The sequence below is a fragment of the Anser cygnoides genome, chromosome 1 (genome assembly GCF_040182565.1).
Source record: "Anser cygnoides isolate HZ-2024a breed goose chromosome 1, Taihu_goose_T2T_genome, whole genome shotgun sequence".
NCBI lineage: Eukaryota > Metazoa > Chordata > Aves > Anseriformes > Anatidae > Anser > Anser cygnoides.
The window spans coordinates 76,987,447-77,007,687 of NC_089873.1; the positions used below are offsets into that span (position 1 = coordinate 76,987,447).

At 40.7% G+C, this 20,241-nt stretch overlaps 1 protein-coding gene and 1 long non-coding RNA gene across 6 annotated transcripts in view; one reads left to right on the top strand and one right to left on the bottom strand.

Moving 5' to 3' along the window:
- The first annotated feature begins 3,469 nt into the window (after positions 1-3,469).
- On the top strand, positions 3,470-6,174 carry LOC125181142 (uncharacterized). 2 transcript variants are annotated; one of them, XR_010832797.1, is made up of 3 exons: positions 3,488-3,610; positions 4,403-4,515; positions 6,036-6,174. It is a non-coding gene; the product is annotated as an uncharacterized lncRNA (long non-coding RNA). The 2 variants fall into 2 exon arrangements; XR_007160195.2 differs by lacking the exon at positions 6,036-6,174 and having other exon boundaries at positions 3,470-3,610; positions 4,403-4,795.
- RASSF8 (Ras association domain family member 8) overlaps positions 4,849-20,241 on the bottom strand; it is an 83,585-nt gene continuing 68,192 nt past the window's right edge. For all 4 annotated transcript variants that reach the window (XM_067000502.1, XM_067000494.1, XM_067000498.1 and 1 more), the window contains 3 exons: positions 12,034-12,923; positions 8,342-8,486; positions 4,849-7,206 (listed from right to left, as the gene is read on the bottom strand). In XM_067000502.1, the coding sequence (XP_066856603.1) occupies positions 7,085-7,206; positions 8,342-8,486; positions 12,034-12,923 (1,157 nt within the window). In that variant the 3' untranslated portion in view covers positions 4,849-7,084. The remainder of the gene's footprint in view (positions 7,207-8,341; positions 8,487-12,033; positions 12,924-20,241) is intronic.

Consider the following 20,241-nt stretch of genomic DNA (forward strand, 5'->3'; position numbering starts at 1 on the left):
ACTCTCTCACTGCATAACAGGATGCAGAGATTCCTGCCACCCTTCCATAGCCAGGGATTCAGATCAGAAAAGCATCTCCATAAAATAAAAACAACCATAATTGAGTTTGCAAGAGAGATGGACATCTCTTTTAGGCATGAGTCACTGCAGAGCTTATCACACGCACAGGAGAGAAACACCAGGGCTGTGTGTATGACAACAATGAAGTTTCTTGCCCCAGGGGACACAGACAGACCCACCAGAAGCAGCACATGGACACTGGCAGTGGCTGAGCCGATCAGACAAGTGGTGAGGGTGCTCAGTTAAGTTCATCACCTCTGCTTGCATCAAGTTCCTCGCTGCACTACCACATTCTGAAGAGGCTCTTTTCAAGTCACCCACCTGGCAGTTGCTCACGCTTAACAAATCAAAGCCACTGCTTTGTGACCTGACAGCACAGAACAGAGAATGTGCTGCAAAGGAGGGGACACAGCGCACAGCATACCCACCTGGAAAAATCGAACAAATCAGACCAGCTGAGACTGCCTCCATCCAGTATTTCTGGAGAAAGTTAATGATGAAACAGTGGCTGACCTAGAAAATATTCACTCATTACCGTTAGCTACAATACCAAAGGTAGCAAATACATCATTTTCAAGAAAGGCAATAACGGGGACTGTTGCTTATTGTGTCCTACTTCAGACACTAGAGAACTTAGTTGAAACAATCATTAAAAATCAGGTTTATAAAGAAATACTACCTAGCTGACAAGGGTGCGACAAGCAGAACCCAAAATGGCTTTTAAATGAAATGGACCATTGATCTGGTCTGGTTTTGCAACTCATTAGTGGTCCATTTACACTAAGCTAGTTAGTGTTGCAGCAGTCATGCACAAATATATCACTTTGTTCTATAAAGGCAAAGCAAAAGATCAGAACCATTAGCTGTGCCACTGACTCTGCTGAGGGTGCTGGGAAACCTTTGGTTACCACAAAAAGCAGCCAGTTGACTTGGACAGATGCAGAAAAGGGCAGCTTTCAGGAACAGAGATCCTCTACAACCTACATGGTTCTTCCAATATGAATGCCACTCGCTAGGGTTTCAGCGAAGCTCATGGCATTGCCTTACTGTCTGTCCACAGTGCTACTACTGTTAGCTCATTTATCTTCACAGCAAATGAGATTAGGTTCCAGTTGGTTTACGAAAAGACGGTTGTTGGGATATTAGACTACAGGCTGTATATGGATAGCTTAAATCACAATTCCCTGGCTGTGATGAGTTCCTTGCCTTGATCAACAAAAATAAACTCAATGGATCTTCACAAGCTCTGGTGTCTTGAGCACAAGAATTAAGCCTGAACCCAGCCTTCAGTTCCTTGTTCAAAGCTTGATTTCTTCCTGCTGAAGCATGTGTGCACCTTTTTTTTTTGTGTGTGTGTGTTTTTTTTCTTTTCTGTGAAGATTCTGTCTGTTCAATTCCTCTCCTTGATCATCTCCAAACAAACCCCTGCCTCTTTGCTTTAAAAGTTAAACTTCATCTGAGTTGCAGACCGATTCTATCATTTTGGGATGAACATTTATCTTAGTAATAGTTCCTCATGTGAAAACAAGCTCCTCCATCTCTTCTAGTTCCCGGGCTGTATTTGTATTGAAAATATAGTATGTGCACACCTTCTGATGGAGGCCCCACACTGACCATCTGCATGTCCCTTGCCCCCAAGTAAATTGCCATCTGGGAGCATTCAGCACCCTAATGCTCAACATAAGGCCATTTCTGGAAGCATTTGAGCTCTGGACACAGAGAACATCACCTTCTTCTTTGATGGACAGAGTTCCAGTAGCCGTATGCGAGATGTCCGCGAGATGTATAGCGCAATACCAGCAAACCATGAACTGTGAAGACCCAAAGTTTCAGAGGGGAATTTATTGTATGGGAGCATATTCAATATCTTTCGTCAACCGTTCATGAGAATAATCAAGAAGAGAATAATCAAAAATAGAAGCTTTTTTAAATGACAAAATATAGTTACACATAGTACAGATTTTCATCCTGCATTGAAGCAGAGCAGTAATCAAATGCTCATTTATGTTTTCACAGTTAATTGGCATTGCTTCTCAATGTTAAAGCTTCAGCAACTCAAATCTTCCAGTTAGAGACCTGTTAGTAGTTTCACTGGGTGACCATATTTGTGAAGGTGAATGTTGTTCTCTGCATTTTGATACCCTCTACTAAATACGGTGGGCATACTTGAATCATCTCAGAACCCTCTGCCCATCTCAGAACTCTCTGAATTTTCAGAGGTAACTTCAGAGGTACCGGCTATGCTTGAAATGAGACATCTTTGCTGCAACAGAAAGATTTTTCTACCAGAACACACTTTTAGGCCCAGTTCAGAAACACATCTATGGAATACTCAAGAATGTGGTCAAGCCATACTTGGTTGAAAGGGCCCGAAAATGGTCCTTTACGACCACATCTACTTGCTCTGTCCCTCATAAGCACTGCACACTAGTACAATGCATTAGCCAGTATTTGGTCACACATGTAAGTTGCTTGCAAGATGGCAAAGGATTTGAACATTCTTCAGCACTCCATTTACTCAAGGCCTAAAAGCATTCACTGCATGCATGTATTTACGTATATACCACACACACATACCCTCAACCATTCCCACAACATTATTGCAACAATTCTTTGCTGGTATAACAATTTATATACCAAGTTTCACTTCTTTAGCTTTATATAAACATAGAAAATACGTCTGAAGAGAGCTAGAACAGCTTTCAATTAGTCACTATATTGGCATTGAAAGCTTTATTTTGAAAACTTTAAGCAGCAATACTGAATAAATAGACAGAATGATTGTTTTGTCATCTCCATACAACTGATGGCCTTCATCCAAAACATTAAAATACTGTAGCAAATAGAATAAACATGCATGTTTCAATGTTCTAAAAAAAAAAAAAAAAGGTGTAATATAAAAGTAACACTTTAACACTTATTTTAATACAGTACAGACTATTAGAGACTGTTTTCTGGAAAAAATATCTGAATACAGTTTTGTTATTTACATGGATCATTAAGGCCCAATTCACTCAAGTTAATGCACATCAGGAATTTATATGCTTCAAGATAACTCACTAAAAATGACAAGATCAATATTTTGCTCATACTCATATGATCCCAGTTCACTAAAATAATGCAATACTCTTCATGCTAAAAAGAAGGCAATTAGTGCCCCAAGAGGAGACTTATTTCACTAAACGATCTTTTCCCTCTTACCTCACAATGAAAGCATGTTTGCATATTGCTAATGCTAGTGATAGGTCTCTTGCTGAAGAACTTCCTTCCAGCTTGCTAGGTTTTAGAAAAGCAGGTAATCTCAAAGCTAACACAGCATTTTCAGAAGCAATTCAGGCACTTGGGAACCTAAGTCCCCACTGAAAGGTAATGGGAGGCAGGTTCCTGGCTCACTTTTCAAAGTGGGACTTGCATTTCTCCGTTGCTTGGGCATTTAGAATGTTTACCTCAGCCTTACCCTATGGGCTTGCCAAACAGTCACTCTCCCCCTTTTCCCCCAACAACATAGCATCACCAGCAAAAATAAACTGTATCCTCATGGATGAGAGAGGTAACACAGTTAATTACCATTAGTAATAAATTACAGGAGTTCTCCATATAAATTCTCTGCGCACTGGAAAATAGTGCTTGTGTATTCAACTATTTAAAGCAAACAAACAAAAAAAACTATCATGCTGGCCAGTACATAATATGGCACTTGTTAGAATTAGCATGTGTAGCTTCCTTTTTGCTAATGCCCCATGAGGAGGTTTGAAACACTTCCGAAAATTAAATTTTCTATTTTTGTAAAGAAAGAGTGAGGTTCTGTAGTTGATCAGAAGCAAAACTCTTACCACCGTAATGTGAGGAAATTTTATAACTGTAATACATTGTTCAATTCACATTTAATGCAAGCGCATGACACTTCTTTTTGGTTTATTTACAGAGAGGGTGCAAATGCTACAAACTTTAACCTGGGTGAAATTTAATAAGCAACAGGAGGGGGGGGAGGGGGGGCGTGAATTTGTCACCTGTCACAAATGGCAGGTTCGGATGCCTCTCCTTACCCACAACAACAGTGGTTGAAACTGTAAACGTTTTCTAGATCACCTTGACATACGCTAAAGCCCTGATAAGGACTGTCCACTCAATGATGCAGTGGTCACTCCTGAGCCAGTTCCAGGCTGGCTCTTCTGTCAAACGGCTGCTGCAATCAGCAGATACCTTTAAAAACAAACAAACAAACAAACAACCTTAAATGGGAAAATCCTTCCTAGGTTCTATTACGAAGCCATAACTCAAGCCCTCCAAAGCTGCTCCTCCCCTTCCTTTTAATCTTTTCCTTCTTCTCTCCAACCTAAAGAACAACCTGGCAGACAAAGAGCAGTTTTTATGATTCAAGAGCTCAATTCACTTCAAACTGGTATCTGTGGGAGATGGACTGGTCACTTACAGTATGACACAAGCACTAGCTGGGTAAGTATGCTAATCTGCCTTAAAATTGCTTCATCTCAGTACAAGGCTGAGATTGCAACAGGCTTTTCCTTGTGTCCCCCTGTGCCCCCATGCAGCATAATTTGGGCCAGACTTTGCAAGGTGCTGAGTGCCTCAGTTCTCTAATGTCAAGAGGAGGTGCTGAAGATGCAAGATATCCACTGGAGAGGGCCATTTTATTTCTGTAAATTGAACCCAGAATGTAAGGCATATATGCTCAAGTACCTTGGACAGATATCGTCCCCAAACTATGTATATTTTACACTTTTTTAATATATATATATTTATATATATATACACATTCTCTTTTTAATACAAACAAAGTTATGGGCACAGTAAACATGAGCACAGAATTGTGATAAACTAACAGTAAAATCTGTGAGCACTGCAAAGATCACTCGGGTAGGAACATCTCATTTTCCAGTTACTCACAAGGAAAAAAAAAAGACCTGATAATTTAACCATTAAAAATTCAGAGGCCATTTGAAAAGGTCCTTTACATAATCACAGCCTTATCTGTTGCTGTTAGTCTAAATACAGCAGCATTTTTAGAATATATGATGCCATTAATAAGTGGAAAGGAAAAAATGCATTAAACACTCAGGAGTCCTTCATCTACTATATCTTATAAAGCTTCCATTTGTCACTATGACTAGGACATTTCTTTTTTTTTTTTTGTTTTGTTTCTTTTTTTAAAAAAAAAGTTACTTTTTTAAAGTTCCTTTTTTTTTTTAAAAAAAAAAGGAAACTTAAATTAACATTTATCTGCACATCAGTAAATTGACACAAGAGGATGCTAGGAGTTAAAAATTCGTCACCATTTTCTATGGCAAAAAGCTGGGATTTTCCTACCAGTGGTAAAATCATCACCTACCAAAGGCATCAGGAGTTTTGTCATTTTGCCACTCACTGAAGTCTGGGGTTACCCTTTGCAGTTATGGGCTGGGGACCTAAGTATTAAATACTGCAGTGAACGTACTGTGAGTCCTGTCATGTCAAGGTGAACTCAAATGTGTGGATGATAGTTTGAGTTCCTACTAGAACAGCAATCCAAAATCAAAATGCAACTAGTTAAGGCCCACCCATTCTCTGACTCATCCACAAGGCTGTAGCCTCCTAATGTATATCAAGTGTCCCACTGATGCCAGAAACTCTCTCTGGAAACTTGGTGTGCACACTATCAATCAATGTCAAGGCCTATAACCAACGTGCTACCTGGTAGTATCTTTCTTTCTGCACAGAAGCCATTTTGTCAAAACCTTTGCTTAGCTTTGATTGCATTATAGTGACATCAAGATGTAATATTATCACTGTTTTTTTGTTGTTGTTAAAATAAGAATTCCAGATTTCCGAATTTCCTTTTTGTAAGCTTTATGATCTATAACTGACTAAGTAGCAATACATCTTTCAAAGGGGCTAAAGCCTACCATTTATCACTGGGGACCTGGAATGAAATCCTGGCCCTACTCCAGTCAGTAGAAGCTCTGCTATTCACTTCACAGGACTCTGCCAGATTTCTTCCCTCCACAAAACTTGAGTGAATTCTGGAAAGCTGGAAGAAGATGCTCATTTGTGTTGTTTTGTTTTCTCTTCTCCAACAGCAAGATTTATTGCAAAACAAGAACACTGTAATGGCTAGTGGTAAAAATAAAGTACAAAATCACACACAGTGAAAGCCTCCTACTCTCTTTTGGTGAGATAAATGAAGACAATTTCTTACTTGTTCTTTTCTCAAAAGGCATATACAATGTGGCAAAATATTTCAAATATACATTCTGTATAATAAAATATCATCTAACTAGTGCATCCTCAATCATATGCTGGAAATATTCTTATCAAGCCAAGGTTTAAATTCCACAAGTCTTTTGAACACTAGGTGCTTCATTCAAGGCAGACTCAACAGCAAGTAAATCCCACAGACTCACTTTTCAAGCCTTAAAAGGTAGCAATGGATCGAACAGGACACACGACCCACAAGAGAAATTAACGAAGTCAGTGGTGAGAAACCATTTTAAAAGTTCAGCACTCAATTCTCTGCATTGCAAGTTGTACTTGATCAAATGGTGGATGTTTGTACATGCAAGTTAAAGTCACCTTGTCAGACTGATGTACAACCATACATGATTATTCACAAGTTAAAAATAAAAAAAATACAAAAGGTCAACATTCACACGTCCATTGATTAAATGGAATAAATTAAACCTCGAATCAGTTGCATACATGGTTTCCTTCACCCTCAGTCTTTTATTTATGCCTATACACGGAATAATACTTTCCCAAACACTTCTGAAGTATCAAAAACAAATGAAGGTTTTTGCACTCTAGCTGTGTGACAGCAAGTTCATCATTGCCAATTACGAATTGAGACAGTTCCTGTCTCTTTAGCATCAGTGCACAGGGTATGGCTCCAAGTGGTGTGTTGAAGGAAGAAAAAAGTAATATGGTGGCTTAACAGAAAAAAGCTTCTTCCATTCATCATTGGCAGAATAAAACAAAAGTGTATCTTGTCCAGGGTACCTTGCTAGGTCCTCTCCAGAAGAGGTATATACTGTCATACATAAATGCCCTCCGGGTTAAAACCAGATGACAAGGGATTCTGCAGAATCCGAAGGTTACTGGGGAGCTGCCTCGACGAGCCAGGGCGCTTCAATGACCCAGACTGAAACGTTGGCTCTGCACAAGAAAGAGGGCAATTAGAAAAGTTATCATCAAGAGCAGCGTCCGTAGAACACCTGTTTTCTTCCTGCTTAGTGGTGCAGTTAGTGCAGTTTAGAGAAAAAATAATACCACACACCAAAAAATTCAAATACCTGACTAGGAAGCGATGAAATCTGAGGTGCACACTTCCCACTCATTTCAAAATAGAGATATATCTACCCAATATAATTAGCCTCCCACAAGGAACACACACACACGCAATACATTTATGTAGCAATGTGCAGAAAGAGCTTGTACCTGTATGTAAACTCAATGCTTCCTGCCCACTTGAAAGAGAAACTTCATACTCTTCAAGTGCTGATGTTTAAGGCCTGGTTGTTTCATCTTCTCTTCCCACCTTCTCACCCTACCAATGCCTTTTGGTTTGAAAGCTTACAGCTAAAGGGAACGCTGAGACAAACAGGTCTCTGTAAGCAGACCACTAGATAAAGCACAACACAGCAGAGGCTGAGCCACAGCAAATAAGTTTTTGCTTGTGCCAGTTCTTGCATGCATTCAAAGTGCTCCCATGTTTCTGCGCAGGAAATTCTGAATTCAGCTGTGGGCATGTGCAGAATGCACTGATCTCACCGCGGGCAAAGTCAGTCTGCACGTGCCGTAACAGCCATCTGTGCAGGACTTCTGGGTGCCTGGCCGCCCAGCTGGGTTAGATCCTTTTCCCATGCAGCTGCTGTCTGGGATTTCTTGAGATCCAGATGCATTCCTTTTTCTACTCCGACAACATAACCCCCCAAAAGAGGAAGAAACCAGACGACAAGCAATGTCAGACATGCAACCACACTACGTGCCAGCTTACATGCCTGCAGCCATGGTGGCCATATTTGAGAGATAATGGCCTAACACACTACAGATGGGACGAACATAGGCTTAGGCACAGTGGGAGAGAAGCTACCAACATACTGTGCTTTATTTACAGCTTGCTAAACCCTCGAAATTAAGAGAAATATTTGACACCATTCTCCCTTAATATTTTGCTAGCTTCTTTGCTAACAAAGCATACACTTGATGTATGAGGACTAGCATTAATGCAGCAGGTACATGTGTTGTCATCCCCGTCTCCCTCCCACCAAAACCATTCTGAGCATTGCACCTCTCTCTAGCTCCACATGTGGGGCCTCCACCTCAATGGGGTCTGCAGGCAGCACCGTGACCTTCGTTCCTGTTTGCTGGATAAACTGTTGGAGATTGACCTGTCGCAGCTCCTTTGTCAGTTGCTCCAGTTCTTGTTCCCTGTCCTGCCAGGAAAGAGAAAATATCTGCTGAGCAGCAGCAAGAAAAAAGCAGCATTTCAAGACTCTTTGCAATTGGGCAACATGTTGTTTTTCCTTTCAATGAGAAAACTTCTGTGTTTTTTTTTTTTAATTCAAATGCAAATGAAAGCATCGAAAGCTATTTTACTCTTGTAATTTATAAAGCAAGTCAATGCTCACTACTTCTTACTTGGGGTTACTAGTGGTCTATTTATATTGCTTTTTGAATGACTAGTGGATGTTTCTTATCACCTCAGAAAAGCAAATAAAAGTGTGAGCAAAAAAAAAAAAGGCAAGCTCTGCCAGAAGTGCCCATCACAACATGGACAGCTCATTTAGCTCTTCTGTTCCAAAAAAGAGAATACTTCCTTTCTCTTCTTGTCCTTTGCATTTTCTACACTGAGTGTAAATTCTGATGGACAAAACTGTCTCACTCTGCTAGTGTTTTGTACAGTGAGACCAAATCCTGGCTAGTTATCCAACCCTTCACAAGTACGAACGATGATTATTTAGGTTCTTCTTCAATGCTTCGTCATTCTGGCACGATACGCAGCACCTACAGCTCCAACAGACTACGATAATCTTGGAGTAGGATTTTTCTTCCACCCCAGACCCAGCTTCATTAGCAGAAGGCTGCATGGGAATGCCTTCAACAGCCAGGATGGGCTTTGCCTAACTGGCCACACAAGTGATGGGCTAGCTAGCCAGGCAGCACATCCACAGGCATTTCCATTCAGTGAATACTGCTGCACTCCCATTTTGGTGACACAGGGAGGTTGGGTCATCCTTATTTTCCCTAATTATCTTGTGTAAGCAGAATTATATGTGAACTTACACAAGGACTGGGGGAGAATAGCTTTGGATCTGTTGTAGAAATAGTTCCAGGTAGCCCTTATTCACTTCAGTCTTGCATTATGGTTGCAATTTAATTCAACAGTTAGTAAGAAAATTGACCAAAGTGATCTGATGTTTAAATTAGGACTTTGCAGGTGTCAATGGCTTTATCACTGATGCGTTTTTGCTTGACAGGTTCAATCAATGCAGATTTTGTGGTTGGTCCCAACTCTGAGCTACACTTGCTTCCATTCATTTGCTGTAAGCTTGTGGAGGAACTGGACTGAGAAATGGGATCAGGCCATCTCCAAACTTTAGGATAATTTTACAGAAGACTTCTTCAATTTATTTTAGACCCATGACATTCTACAACTGGGCACTTAGGAGACAAAAAAATCTCACCTGTCTTTAATTACTACAAGGCTAATTCTGCAGTGCCACATTTTATGAGGTTGGAACAAAGTTGCCACTGAAGAGAATTCAGTTTAAAAAAATAATCACTGCAATACGCAGGGTAGCAGAACATGATAAATAATTTGTTCTTGACATTTCTCAACTCTCTCAGGAAATAAGCTAAAAAATGTTAAGTATTGCCTCAAATCCTGTTGGTTTAAGATGTGAATTTAGTATCTACTTGTGAAACCTTAGTGAGATCTTTTACTTGAAGTAGGATGGGGGTTTCTTGGTTTTTTGTTTGATTGGTGGGTTGGTTTTGCATTTAACATCTTTCTCTAGAAAAAAGGAGAGCATAATTCTGCATCTGATCCATAACTGAACATAGCCTCATATTTCGGAAAGCTATCTCTACTGGGGGGGGGGGGGGCTAAAGAAAAGGAATGACATAAGAGGTAAGACAAATCACCAGACATTTCTGAAAAGTCTACTAAAAATGACAGCTGTGTTCTCATCACTTTCAGCATAGTGAACCAACATTTTCTTTCATTCCATATTGAAAGGTCTAAAAACCCCATCTCAACTTTTCTAGTTTCCTATCAATTAGTTCTATCAGTGATAATATTATTTAACTTTCAGCATGCAAGAAGCTATTTCTCTATTCCTAGCTCCCAAAACTATGTAATACAGAGCTGAATTTATTCCATTCTGATCTTCCAGATCAATGCACCTTTAAGTTTAGAACAAGCTTGAAAGACCTGAACTTACCAGGAGCTTCCATAAGAAAGTGAAACCCTTGCCTACAAAAGGAATGAAACACGGAACATTTTGAACATAATCATAGCCTCAGTGGGTGTTATGGAGGACTCAACAATTTCAGCTAGCAGAAATCTGTATGCATAATTTCTCTAGGCTAAATAAATATGTCCAAACCTGCTTACAGTTTTCATCTATTTTGCTTTAGGTGAAACGATCACATTTTTCTCACTCATTTAGTAAAGACAACTTATACACACATGGTTCTGGGTGCTCAGGAGTAAGGATGCAAAATCTCTTTACATATTTACAGTGGAATTATCTGACTGCAACTGCAGCCCTGTGGAATACAGTGATTGTGAATCCCAGGAATACTGCCAGAATCACAGCTCAAATGGATGTGTTGGTTCCTCAGTCTTATCTTACGTGGTATGTTAAAAGTCCAGGATTTGATCCCCAGAGTTACAATCTCTCCTTCACCTCTCTGCTAGCAGCTGTATTTCCATTTATATTTATTCTTTCATGCTCTATTAAATTCCAAGTGATATCATCAGCTTTTGAAAGGAAGCAGAGACTGGATTCTCTTGTGACACATGTGCTGCAAGTACCTGATGTGGAGAGAAAATCCTTAACACTGGCAAGCTGGACAGGAAAAGGGAGATGCTGTTCTTTAAAACAATGTCCCTGTAAGATAGCAGCTGTTTTAACTCTACATCCATCTACTATCCAGATGCTGCTTTTGGACTGTACTTTTTAATTCATCATTTTTGGTGGCAGAAATATCCAACAACAATCAGAAGTTTAGCTTCAGAAAAGGCTACGGTGGCACCAGTTTCCCTGAAACTTAACAATATAATGCACTGATCTGCCAAGAGCTGGGGCCTAAATTCTCAAGTTATCTAACCCTAAATCAACAGGGGTTTGAAGACAAATGCTTTTAAAGGAGTTTGGCCAAGAGCACTATGGTCCTGTTCAGCACCCAGCAGTACAACCATCCCTTGGCTAGCACTGAATGTGCTATTGTTCATGCAGGAGATGATATTTTTCTGAGCTGTGGAACAGCCCAGACTCATCAGCGTAACAGCGCTACACTGAGATAATGAGCACTCCCTCACAGCAGGGCAAAGGGACCAGATGCATTGCCATGGATGCGGCTGTGTTGCCCTCAGCTACTTTGGCTGATATTAGCTCTGGTATTTTGCTATCACGCTCTACTGCATGGTGAAGATACGCTCTGAATGATTTCTCAGAGGTCACCGGGCAGCCAGTGAATGGCAGCAAGCTCAGGCTGTAACTGATGGGAAAGGAACCTAGCCTGCATGTAAATAAGGAGAGGTTGTGTGTGATAGGTAAAATTAAAATTGACTGTTCTTCAAAGCAATCTGAAATGCAATTTGAAAACGGGAGCAACTTTTTCTTCCTTTTACGTAAGTTCACCACGGAAAGTTTCTTATGCGTTCTTTCGTCAACTTGAAATCTATGCTAGAAAAAATCATTATAATCAGGTTTTTGACTTTTGTTTAGCCATAGATAAAAAGGTCGTTCTTACCTGTAACCGTTTGGTAGCTTGGCCCAGAGATCTTTCTACAGCTTTGATGCCGTTTTCCAACCGTAAACTTTGCTGGCCCTGAATATCAATTTCACCTTTCACCTTCTCAATCTTTTCTTTGACCTCTTCTTCATTCACTTGGGATTCTTGAACTTCCCGATGCAACTTCTCTGCTTCGAGGCCACTCTCCATATTATGGATCTGCGACACGTAGTCCTTCAGCTTGCTCTCGCATTCCAGGATCCTCTGCCTCATCTCCTGGAGCTGCTCCTTCAGTTGCTTCTCATTCTCTTGCTCGATCTGCAGCTCGTTTTCCCAGAACTCTTCCTCCTCGATCTCTACTTCATTTCTTTTGATCTTCTGCTCTAGCTTGAGGATTTCTTCCTCCAGACTGGAGTTGTACTTCTGCTCCCAGTACCGGATCTCCGCCTCGTTGGACTCCAGCTGCTTCTCAATGCACTGCAGTTTCTCTGTCTGGAGGTGAATCAGTTTCTTCAGCTCTTCTGCTGTCGTCTTGCAGTTGTTGAGCACCTTCTGCTTGAACTCGGACTCTTTACTTTTACCGAAGATGTCCATTAGCCCCTTCGCCCCACCAGTGAAGGTCAAGGACTTCCTTTTTGGCTCCCTCCGCTTCATGGCTTTGTCATTTGGGGGCCGCAGCTTGGCCAGGGGTGGCAGGCTCTGCCGGTACAAAGTCCTCTCAGGGACGCGAGCCACACTGTCCGAGGTGGGCCTCTCACTCAGGGAGGGCCCGGTGCGGCGCAGGATCAGCTGCACGTCGCTGGCATACTGCCCCCACTTGTTGAGCGACACCACGGGGTTCTCGTGGGGCGCCAGGTGCCGCTCGGTGTCCCGCCACTTCTCGATCAGCGCGTAGCGCCCGGTGCGCCCTGAAGGGACAAGGACAAGGACAGCCGTCACCGACCGCGCCGCCGCCAGGGGGGGCCGCCGCGCCGGGCAGGGCCCGCCGACGGCCCCGTCGGCGGCTCCGGGTGGCCTTTCCCCGGCACGGCCCGCGGGGCGCCCCCACAGACCGACGGACGGACCCACACCGCGGGGTCTCCGTCGTGAGGGCGAAAGCCCCGCCGTCGGGGGCAAAAAGGTGCCGAAAATCGACTGGTTTTAAAGCACGCGTTATCCCAGCGGATTTTGGAACGCTTCTGCAGTTACCATTAGCCTTAAAAACAGCGTTTGCTATTTTAATGCCGTACATATATCCATTGCCACAACAGACCATCATTTAAATGGTAATTTACGTCAGCACATAAATGCTTGAAATGCCAGTCATTTGTGCAACTATGAGGTGGGGGAGTTGGAATAAATGTAATTATCCATCTGATGTGTTTTCTTTACTTTCTCCACCTGCCTAGCCAGTGCACTTTCCCCCAAGGAACAAAAATATCCCCAGTCTTAGGCTGAAAGTCTGCCTCTGGCCTCCAACCACAACACTCGCACAGACTCCCCACCTCAAATTTGCAGGAGGCAAGCTCTGCTGTGCCAATTACCAAGTGGTGTAGCCCCCTAAAATCTGCTAGCATCAGACCAGCCTTAGAAAGAGCTCCCCAGGAGAATGGGTAGTTTGCTGGAAATGGTTCCTCTGATCTCACTTTCTCACAATTAGTTCATGATGAAGACAACAACAAAAATCGGCTTGACAGGCACAATCTAGAAAGCAGATTGCTTTGGCTGGTGGATCACACCAGCAATAGTTAGCTGGCCAAATAAGAGACCAAAGCATCCACATTCACTTCCAAGTCAGGAGTGAAAGCTCAAAGAAGATGCAAAGATTTAACTAATTGAAGTCAGCAAAATAGGGCAAGCAGCATGGAAACTGCATTCCGCCTCCCCTAATGCCTTATAAATAAACGACTTGAGGTAAGCACTGGGGAAAAATAAAAGTCTATCGATAAACATACTACTGTGCTTAGCCCACATTTTCAGAAACAGATTTAAAAGTTTATTGTCATGAAGTACTTCAAAACCAAGTTTATTATGCCAAGATACAAAGTCAGATTTTATTTATTTATTTGTTTGTTTCACCAACCCACAATATTGCTCATTGATCCACGAAAATTTATAGTTTGTAGTAAGCATCAGTGTTATTATAGGAAAATAAACCTAGTGCTATTTGCCACAGCGTACTAACAATAAAACCCCGAGGAAGAAAAATGAAGTAAAAGCATGCTACAGATCCTAGGACAAAGGTTGTATTTTCCACTCTATTCTGTTAATCTTAAAAGCTTTCAGCTTTCATCTTGTAATCATGGTAATGCTACTAATGTTCTTGTTGTGTCAGAAACAGCCAGGTTCAAAGAAGTCTTAAAATTGTAATTAGAGTACCACTAGGGGAGTGGTCAGCATGCAAGTTCTATTCGCTTTGCTACTAAATGCACTGCTTAAAAGAAACATAATAAGAGGCAAAATAGAAAAGGGGGTAAGGGAATAAAGCTAGCAATCTCAACCAAAAATGAAAAGGGGAATTAAGCAAAGTGCTTGCCAAGAACTATTTCCGTCTTAGATCAGGATTCCAAATCAACATGCCGTCCTAAATAATGAACTCCATGCTCAAGAGCCACAGAAAGGAAAGTATTTAGTAAAAGTTGTATTTACAGAGTTCAACAGCCACACCTGGAGTTCAGTACTAGTCTAAAACAAAGCTGTCCTCGTCTAAGATCATTACCTAGGTTTACTCTATTCAGGCTATTTATGACAGTGTTTAACAATACCTAGAAAACCACAACAGTGATGTTTGCTTGCATTAGAGGGGGTTAATTCACAAATTAAAGGGTGAGCGAACTGATTCAAAACTAATGACACAATATTTAAGAATACAGGTATCCTTATAACAAACTGCTATTTTTGAAGTGCTACCACTAGCAAGGAGAAAGCAGGTTGCTTTGATTGTTGACAAAGAACAGTGCAATGCATGTACGCTGCTTCTTGTCTTGTATGTTGTCCAAAAGCTTTCTGAAACAGAGACTTGTTTGTGTTTATGCAGCACCTGGCAGAAGAACTCAGCCCTTCCTTATTCACACAAACCCTATTTAAAAAATGAACTTGTTTATTTATGTTATGTGCCTCACATAAGCAACATATGACATACATTAAACCATAGTGTTTTTCCAAGCTATATATTCCATACATTTAATCTCATGCAGATTTATGAAATATCTATCTATAAAGCTAGATAAGCAGTGAAGTAGACTATTCAAGAAGCTGACATAGCACAGCTTTAGTTATTGTACCAATGTTCACAATGGGTACGTGCCTTGTTAGTGGATCCCTTGCAATGTCTGAAAACAAACTTTTTTAGAATGTATACTATTAAAACACATTAGATGAGTTTTTGTTTGTTTGTTTGTTTTTTTAATACTTTACCAAAATGTTGTACCAATGAGAATGGTAGAGAAAACAATCCAGTCAGCCCCAACCAAGCACCATCAGTGCTGTATTCTACGCTTTCCTTCTCAGAAAACAATGATTCAGGGACTGGAGAGAAGCACAGAGCCTCTACATCCCATTCACTGCCCAACTACTTCTCATTAATATTCTGTGCTGGTCTTCTGAACCTGACGGACTACGTAACATTGCCATCTCAAAACAGTCATCAAGAATTCATATCTGTTTTGCAAAACAATGGATTACAAGCTATAACAGAAGTATGTATATATTTACATACATAAAGCACCCTGCATCTGCAGGAAGGGTCAGTGTCAAGGTTAACAGGTTAAGTTTATACCTAAAGCCACCTTAGCATGAAAACTTATCACAGGCTCTATTAATACAGGAATGTCTTCAGAACAACCTTTATTTTAAAAGGGAGAAATAGATCAAAAAAGGAAATATGGACTCCAGAACTCTGACAGCCTGCAGTGAGTCTGGGTACACTGTTTTGAACTCAGCTCTTTCTAATGCTGTTGGGTATCACTTGATCGATAAGCCATTAAAGAGCTCGCTACAACCAGTATCCTGTACTAACCTCTGCTTCTGTGCACAGCCAGACACCACAGACTTCAATGCCCATGTCGTGTGCCTGAATGAGGTAGTCTTAGCTTGAGATTGACCTAATTTGGTAATTTAAACAGATTTCATTACAATGAACAGTGATTAAAATATTGAAACACAGGAACAATGTAATTGAGCATTTCTTTTTAGACTCTCAAGGGGTGGACTTCTTAATTACACTCCATGAATGTAGTAGGACACACAACTATTATTCACTTCAAGCTTCTCTATCTGCTTTAATATTTGCAGCTGAAAAAGAACACATGAATGACTATTTCTGCTGTCAAAAATCAAAACTGAATTCAAAGGAAACTAGTAGCAGCAATGTTTCTCATGCAACACTTTTGGAAGGACTCTAACTTGACAGGTCATCAATACTGCTTTTCAGTACAGGAATGAATCATCTCTTCTCCCCTTCCCAAAGGGGCATGATCCTTTACACACAAAGCATTTCAGGGACAGAGGCTCCACTGTTTACATGCAGGTAGCACAATACACCATGTAAAAACAGAGCTCTTTAAATTACCCTTCTAGTCAGGCCACGAGTTTATTTCAAGCACAAAGACCCATCTTTTCTTTAGGTGTCGTATCTGCTTCATGGCTAGGACCTACAGCACTGAGTCAGTACAGGCAGGTGAGGCTGTGCCCCGGTCTCACATTATTTCTGGGAAGGGTAGGGAGACGAGCACTCGTCCCCCATGGGGAGGGACCTCTCCTTCCCTATGGAATGGGCCTGAGTGGGCAAGAGCAGGCCTCTGTCACCAGAGGCCACACAGCCACACTTCCAGCTTCCCCTCTTCTGACCAGAGCTCTGGGAGGCACTGATGAATACACCCTCTCCCCAGCCTGGACCTCCTTGGCTTCCCATGGGTAACCCACAGCCCCAGGCAGGATGCTGTCTTCCTGAACAAAGCAATAAAAAAAAAAAAAAATCATACGTGGGGAAAATCTTGCAGGCACTCTTAACATATGAAACACTTAAGAGAAAATGCTCTGCCTTACCAAAGGGACAACAGCATTAACTCCTGAATCTTTAACGGCACTGATTGAAAAGTAATTGCTGGCAATTTTAATAAACCCAGTATGATTTGAGCTCAGTATCTGTGAAATATGAAGCTCACATTTCATGCACTATGTGATACTTAACATCCATAGCAAATTTTTTTTTAAATAATTCCAGCTACCTCAAAACTCATTAAGTACACAAGAATGATTATAAGTATTAAAAAAAAGTCTTTAAAACAGAGGTTACAGAGCTTGTGTTACTCAGGTTTCTTAACTCATGCCATATTTTGCATACGCATGTATCCATGCCATAGAAAACAAGGAAAATCAGACCAGGGGTCAAGTTCTAGTAAAATATGCCCACAGAAATATATGGGCTCAAATCTAATGACAGTGAGGCGGTCTACTTGGTTCAGTAGGACTAGCTGTGCTCGCAATGCATTTGTGTGCCTTAATCAGACCTGAAGCCTTGGTTTATTACTGTTAACCTTTCTCTTACATGGGGTATACAAGAGTTGATTGCAATGTGTCAAGACAAAGCACTTGAAGTCATCTCATCCATCTAGCTGCCTTTCATCTAAGCACCTCACAGTAATGCACATACTAACAGTAATGTTAAACCAATTTCCTAAATACGCAAAGCAATGCAGAGCAGAGATGGGGAGGCAGTTTGGCCCAGGTCAGACAGCAAGATGTAGCAAAGTAGATAAACCAGCCCAGGTCTCAGCTGCACGTGCCGCTGCTGCACTAGACAGACCACATCAGCAAAGGTGGCAACAAATCACCCCACCCAACCACCCTGCCTTTCGGCACTGCTACTATACCTAGAAAACCATGAAGTTCACATGAGCACACTTTGGGACCACCACCACACCCAGCTCTCTTGTGCTTTCTATTATCTCTATCAACATTGCTGCTTAAACCAGTAGAGAATGAAATGCTGGGGTGAAAAGTTACACAAGTTTTAAGTGATTCTCAGCAGTACACTACATGATTAATCCAATGTTTGAAAACTTTAGTTTGTACACAAGAAATACTGTTCCCTTTTTCTAACCCCCCTCAAACTCACTGCTATGATTCAATTCAACCTCAAATTCTTTTTACTCAAAGTCTTTGACAGCCAGCTCTGGCACTTGCTTTAGCAGAAATTATTTGGAGGAAGGGGTGAACATAAAAAGAGACAACACTGAAGTGGCATGATTTTTCCAGATACAGCTCTGGCTGAGCCTTACAATGCCGTAATGCATATTTAGAACAGCATGAATAAATCTTTGTTTTATTTTCATAAATGCATCCAATTCATCTTCAGGAAGAATACTCAACTACAACAACAAAAAAAGTTGACAGCTGCATTTGCTTAATTTTGAAGAGAGACAGCTGTACTTCTTGTTCAGCGAGGCAAACCAAAATCCACTTTGGTTAGAAATTCAAGATTCACTTCTCTAGACTACAATATTCATTTTCTAGGAACCAAACATGTCATTAGGGGTACAGAAGACACAACACTCCAGTCTCCAGAAGGGAAGGAAATCACAAGAAATGCAGTAAAAATCTTCATGGGGCTAGAACTGGAAGACCACCACTTCTGAAGAAACAGGGCAAGTGTGCTTGTGGCTGCTCCATTCATCATCATATTCCTTTGAAAGAATATTTATTTTTAAGATCTGAATGGAAAACAGCTAGGAAAAGCTTATTTTTTTTTTAATAAAACTTTTGATGTTAAACTACATCTGTCTACATTAACTTCCAACACAAGTAGCTCACAATCTTCAGGATACTGCCTGTTTCCCCTCCCTAGTATTATAATATTTTGAGAGGAGCCACCATGCCCAAGCACATCAGGCTATAAGTCTGTATACTACTTTGTGAAGCACTGAGTGGATTCACCAACCATCTCTTCACACATGCAGGTGAAAAAAATCAGTAACTTTTTCACATATCTTTTTCAGTTGACCAATTTAAGAGGAGAAATTAAAACAAGCAAGCAAAATTTATATGAAGCTGTTTTGGCACGATTTTCACTGAATGCACTGAAGAGCTAGTGGAAGCAGAAAAACAGGCAGAATTTGCTGTCAAATATACATTTTTAAAATAGACAGTGATGGATGTGATTTAAAAAAAATCTCTCCTGACAAAAGTATTTTTAAAACAAGACCCATGGTTCTCCATTTAATCTGTGCACTGCGGTACATTCTTGCATTATGGTGAAGCCTTAGTTTTTGATGATGAAACAACCTTTTCTTGTATTTAAGGTCAATTTTCATCTTCATAATTTGCAAGCAGCCTGAATTTAAAAAAAAAAATACTGTGTCCCTGAATAAAACTAATTAAAAGTAAGATCAAGTATTCTTCAAGATACCAGTGGGAGGTGAATTCACTCTCTGGAAACTTGTAGCCTGATAGTTTTATGTCTTAATTGAACAAAATTCCAGAGACCCTCCCTCCAGCTAAGGCATTTCTGGAGATTGTCTCTCTAAGTTTGAGACACAAAACATTATCCAAAATTATGTCTGATTACTATTATTCTCTTCCTCATTTTTTAAAATATATATGTGGTGGTTGTTTTTTTTTTTAAATCAGCTTTGCTGGAATCACCGAAGGAGATAATTCTCTCTCTACCTCTTTTTTTTATTACAAAAATTAGGTTTATTTGAGATTTAGCCTTTAGCTTCAAGCATAATGAAAATTGAAAAACTAATTTGTACAGAAACTTGGAGTACAATCGCTTGCTATTCCTCAGTGATAAAGAGAAGGGCAAAAGAGGAAGAAGATCATCATGCAAGAAGAGGAAACAAATGATATCCATCAGGAGCACAGCCTCAAAGGAAGAGACATGCAGACATTTCCACTGAAAGAGCACTAGTGACAGAAACCAATTTGTAAGGAATGGGTCAAGGAGCATTACATAGGCAAGTTAAGTGACAGAACTCCTATTCAATGCCAAGGGATTAGGCTATACTTTGGCTACACGACAGAATCTTATACAAAAGTGTATAGCCTAGCATGACTTGCTGTTTTTGTTTGGTTAAGATGTAGGTTATTACTGACTTCCCATGATATAAGAGAAGAGCTGGAAAGGAAAGAGATGAAAACTTTTTATTTTTTGGTCTTCCCCCACAGTGGGAGATCAGGAGACATGTATTTGATCAAGTGGCAGAACAAAGCACGAAGGAAAAAAACAAAACAAACCAACCAACC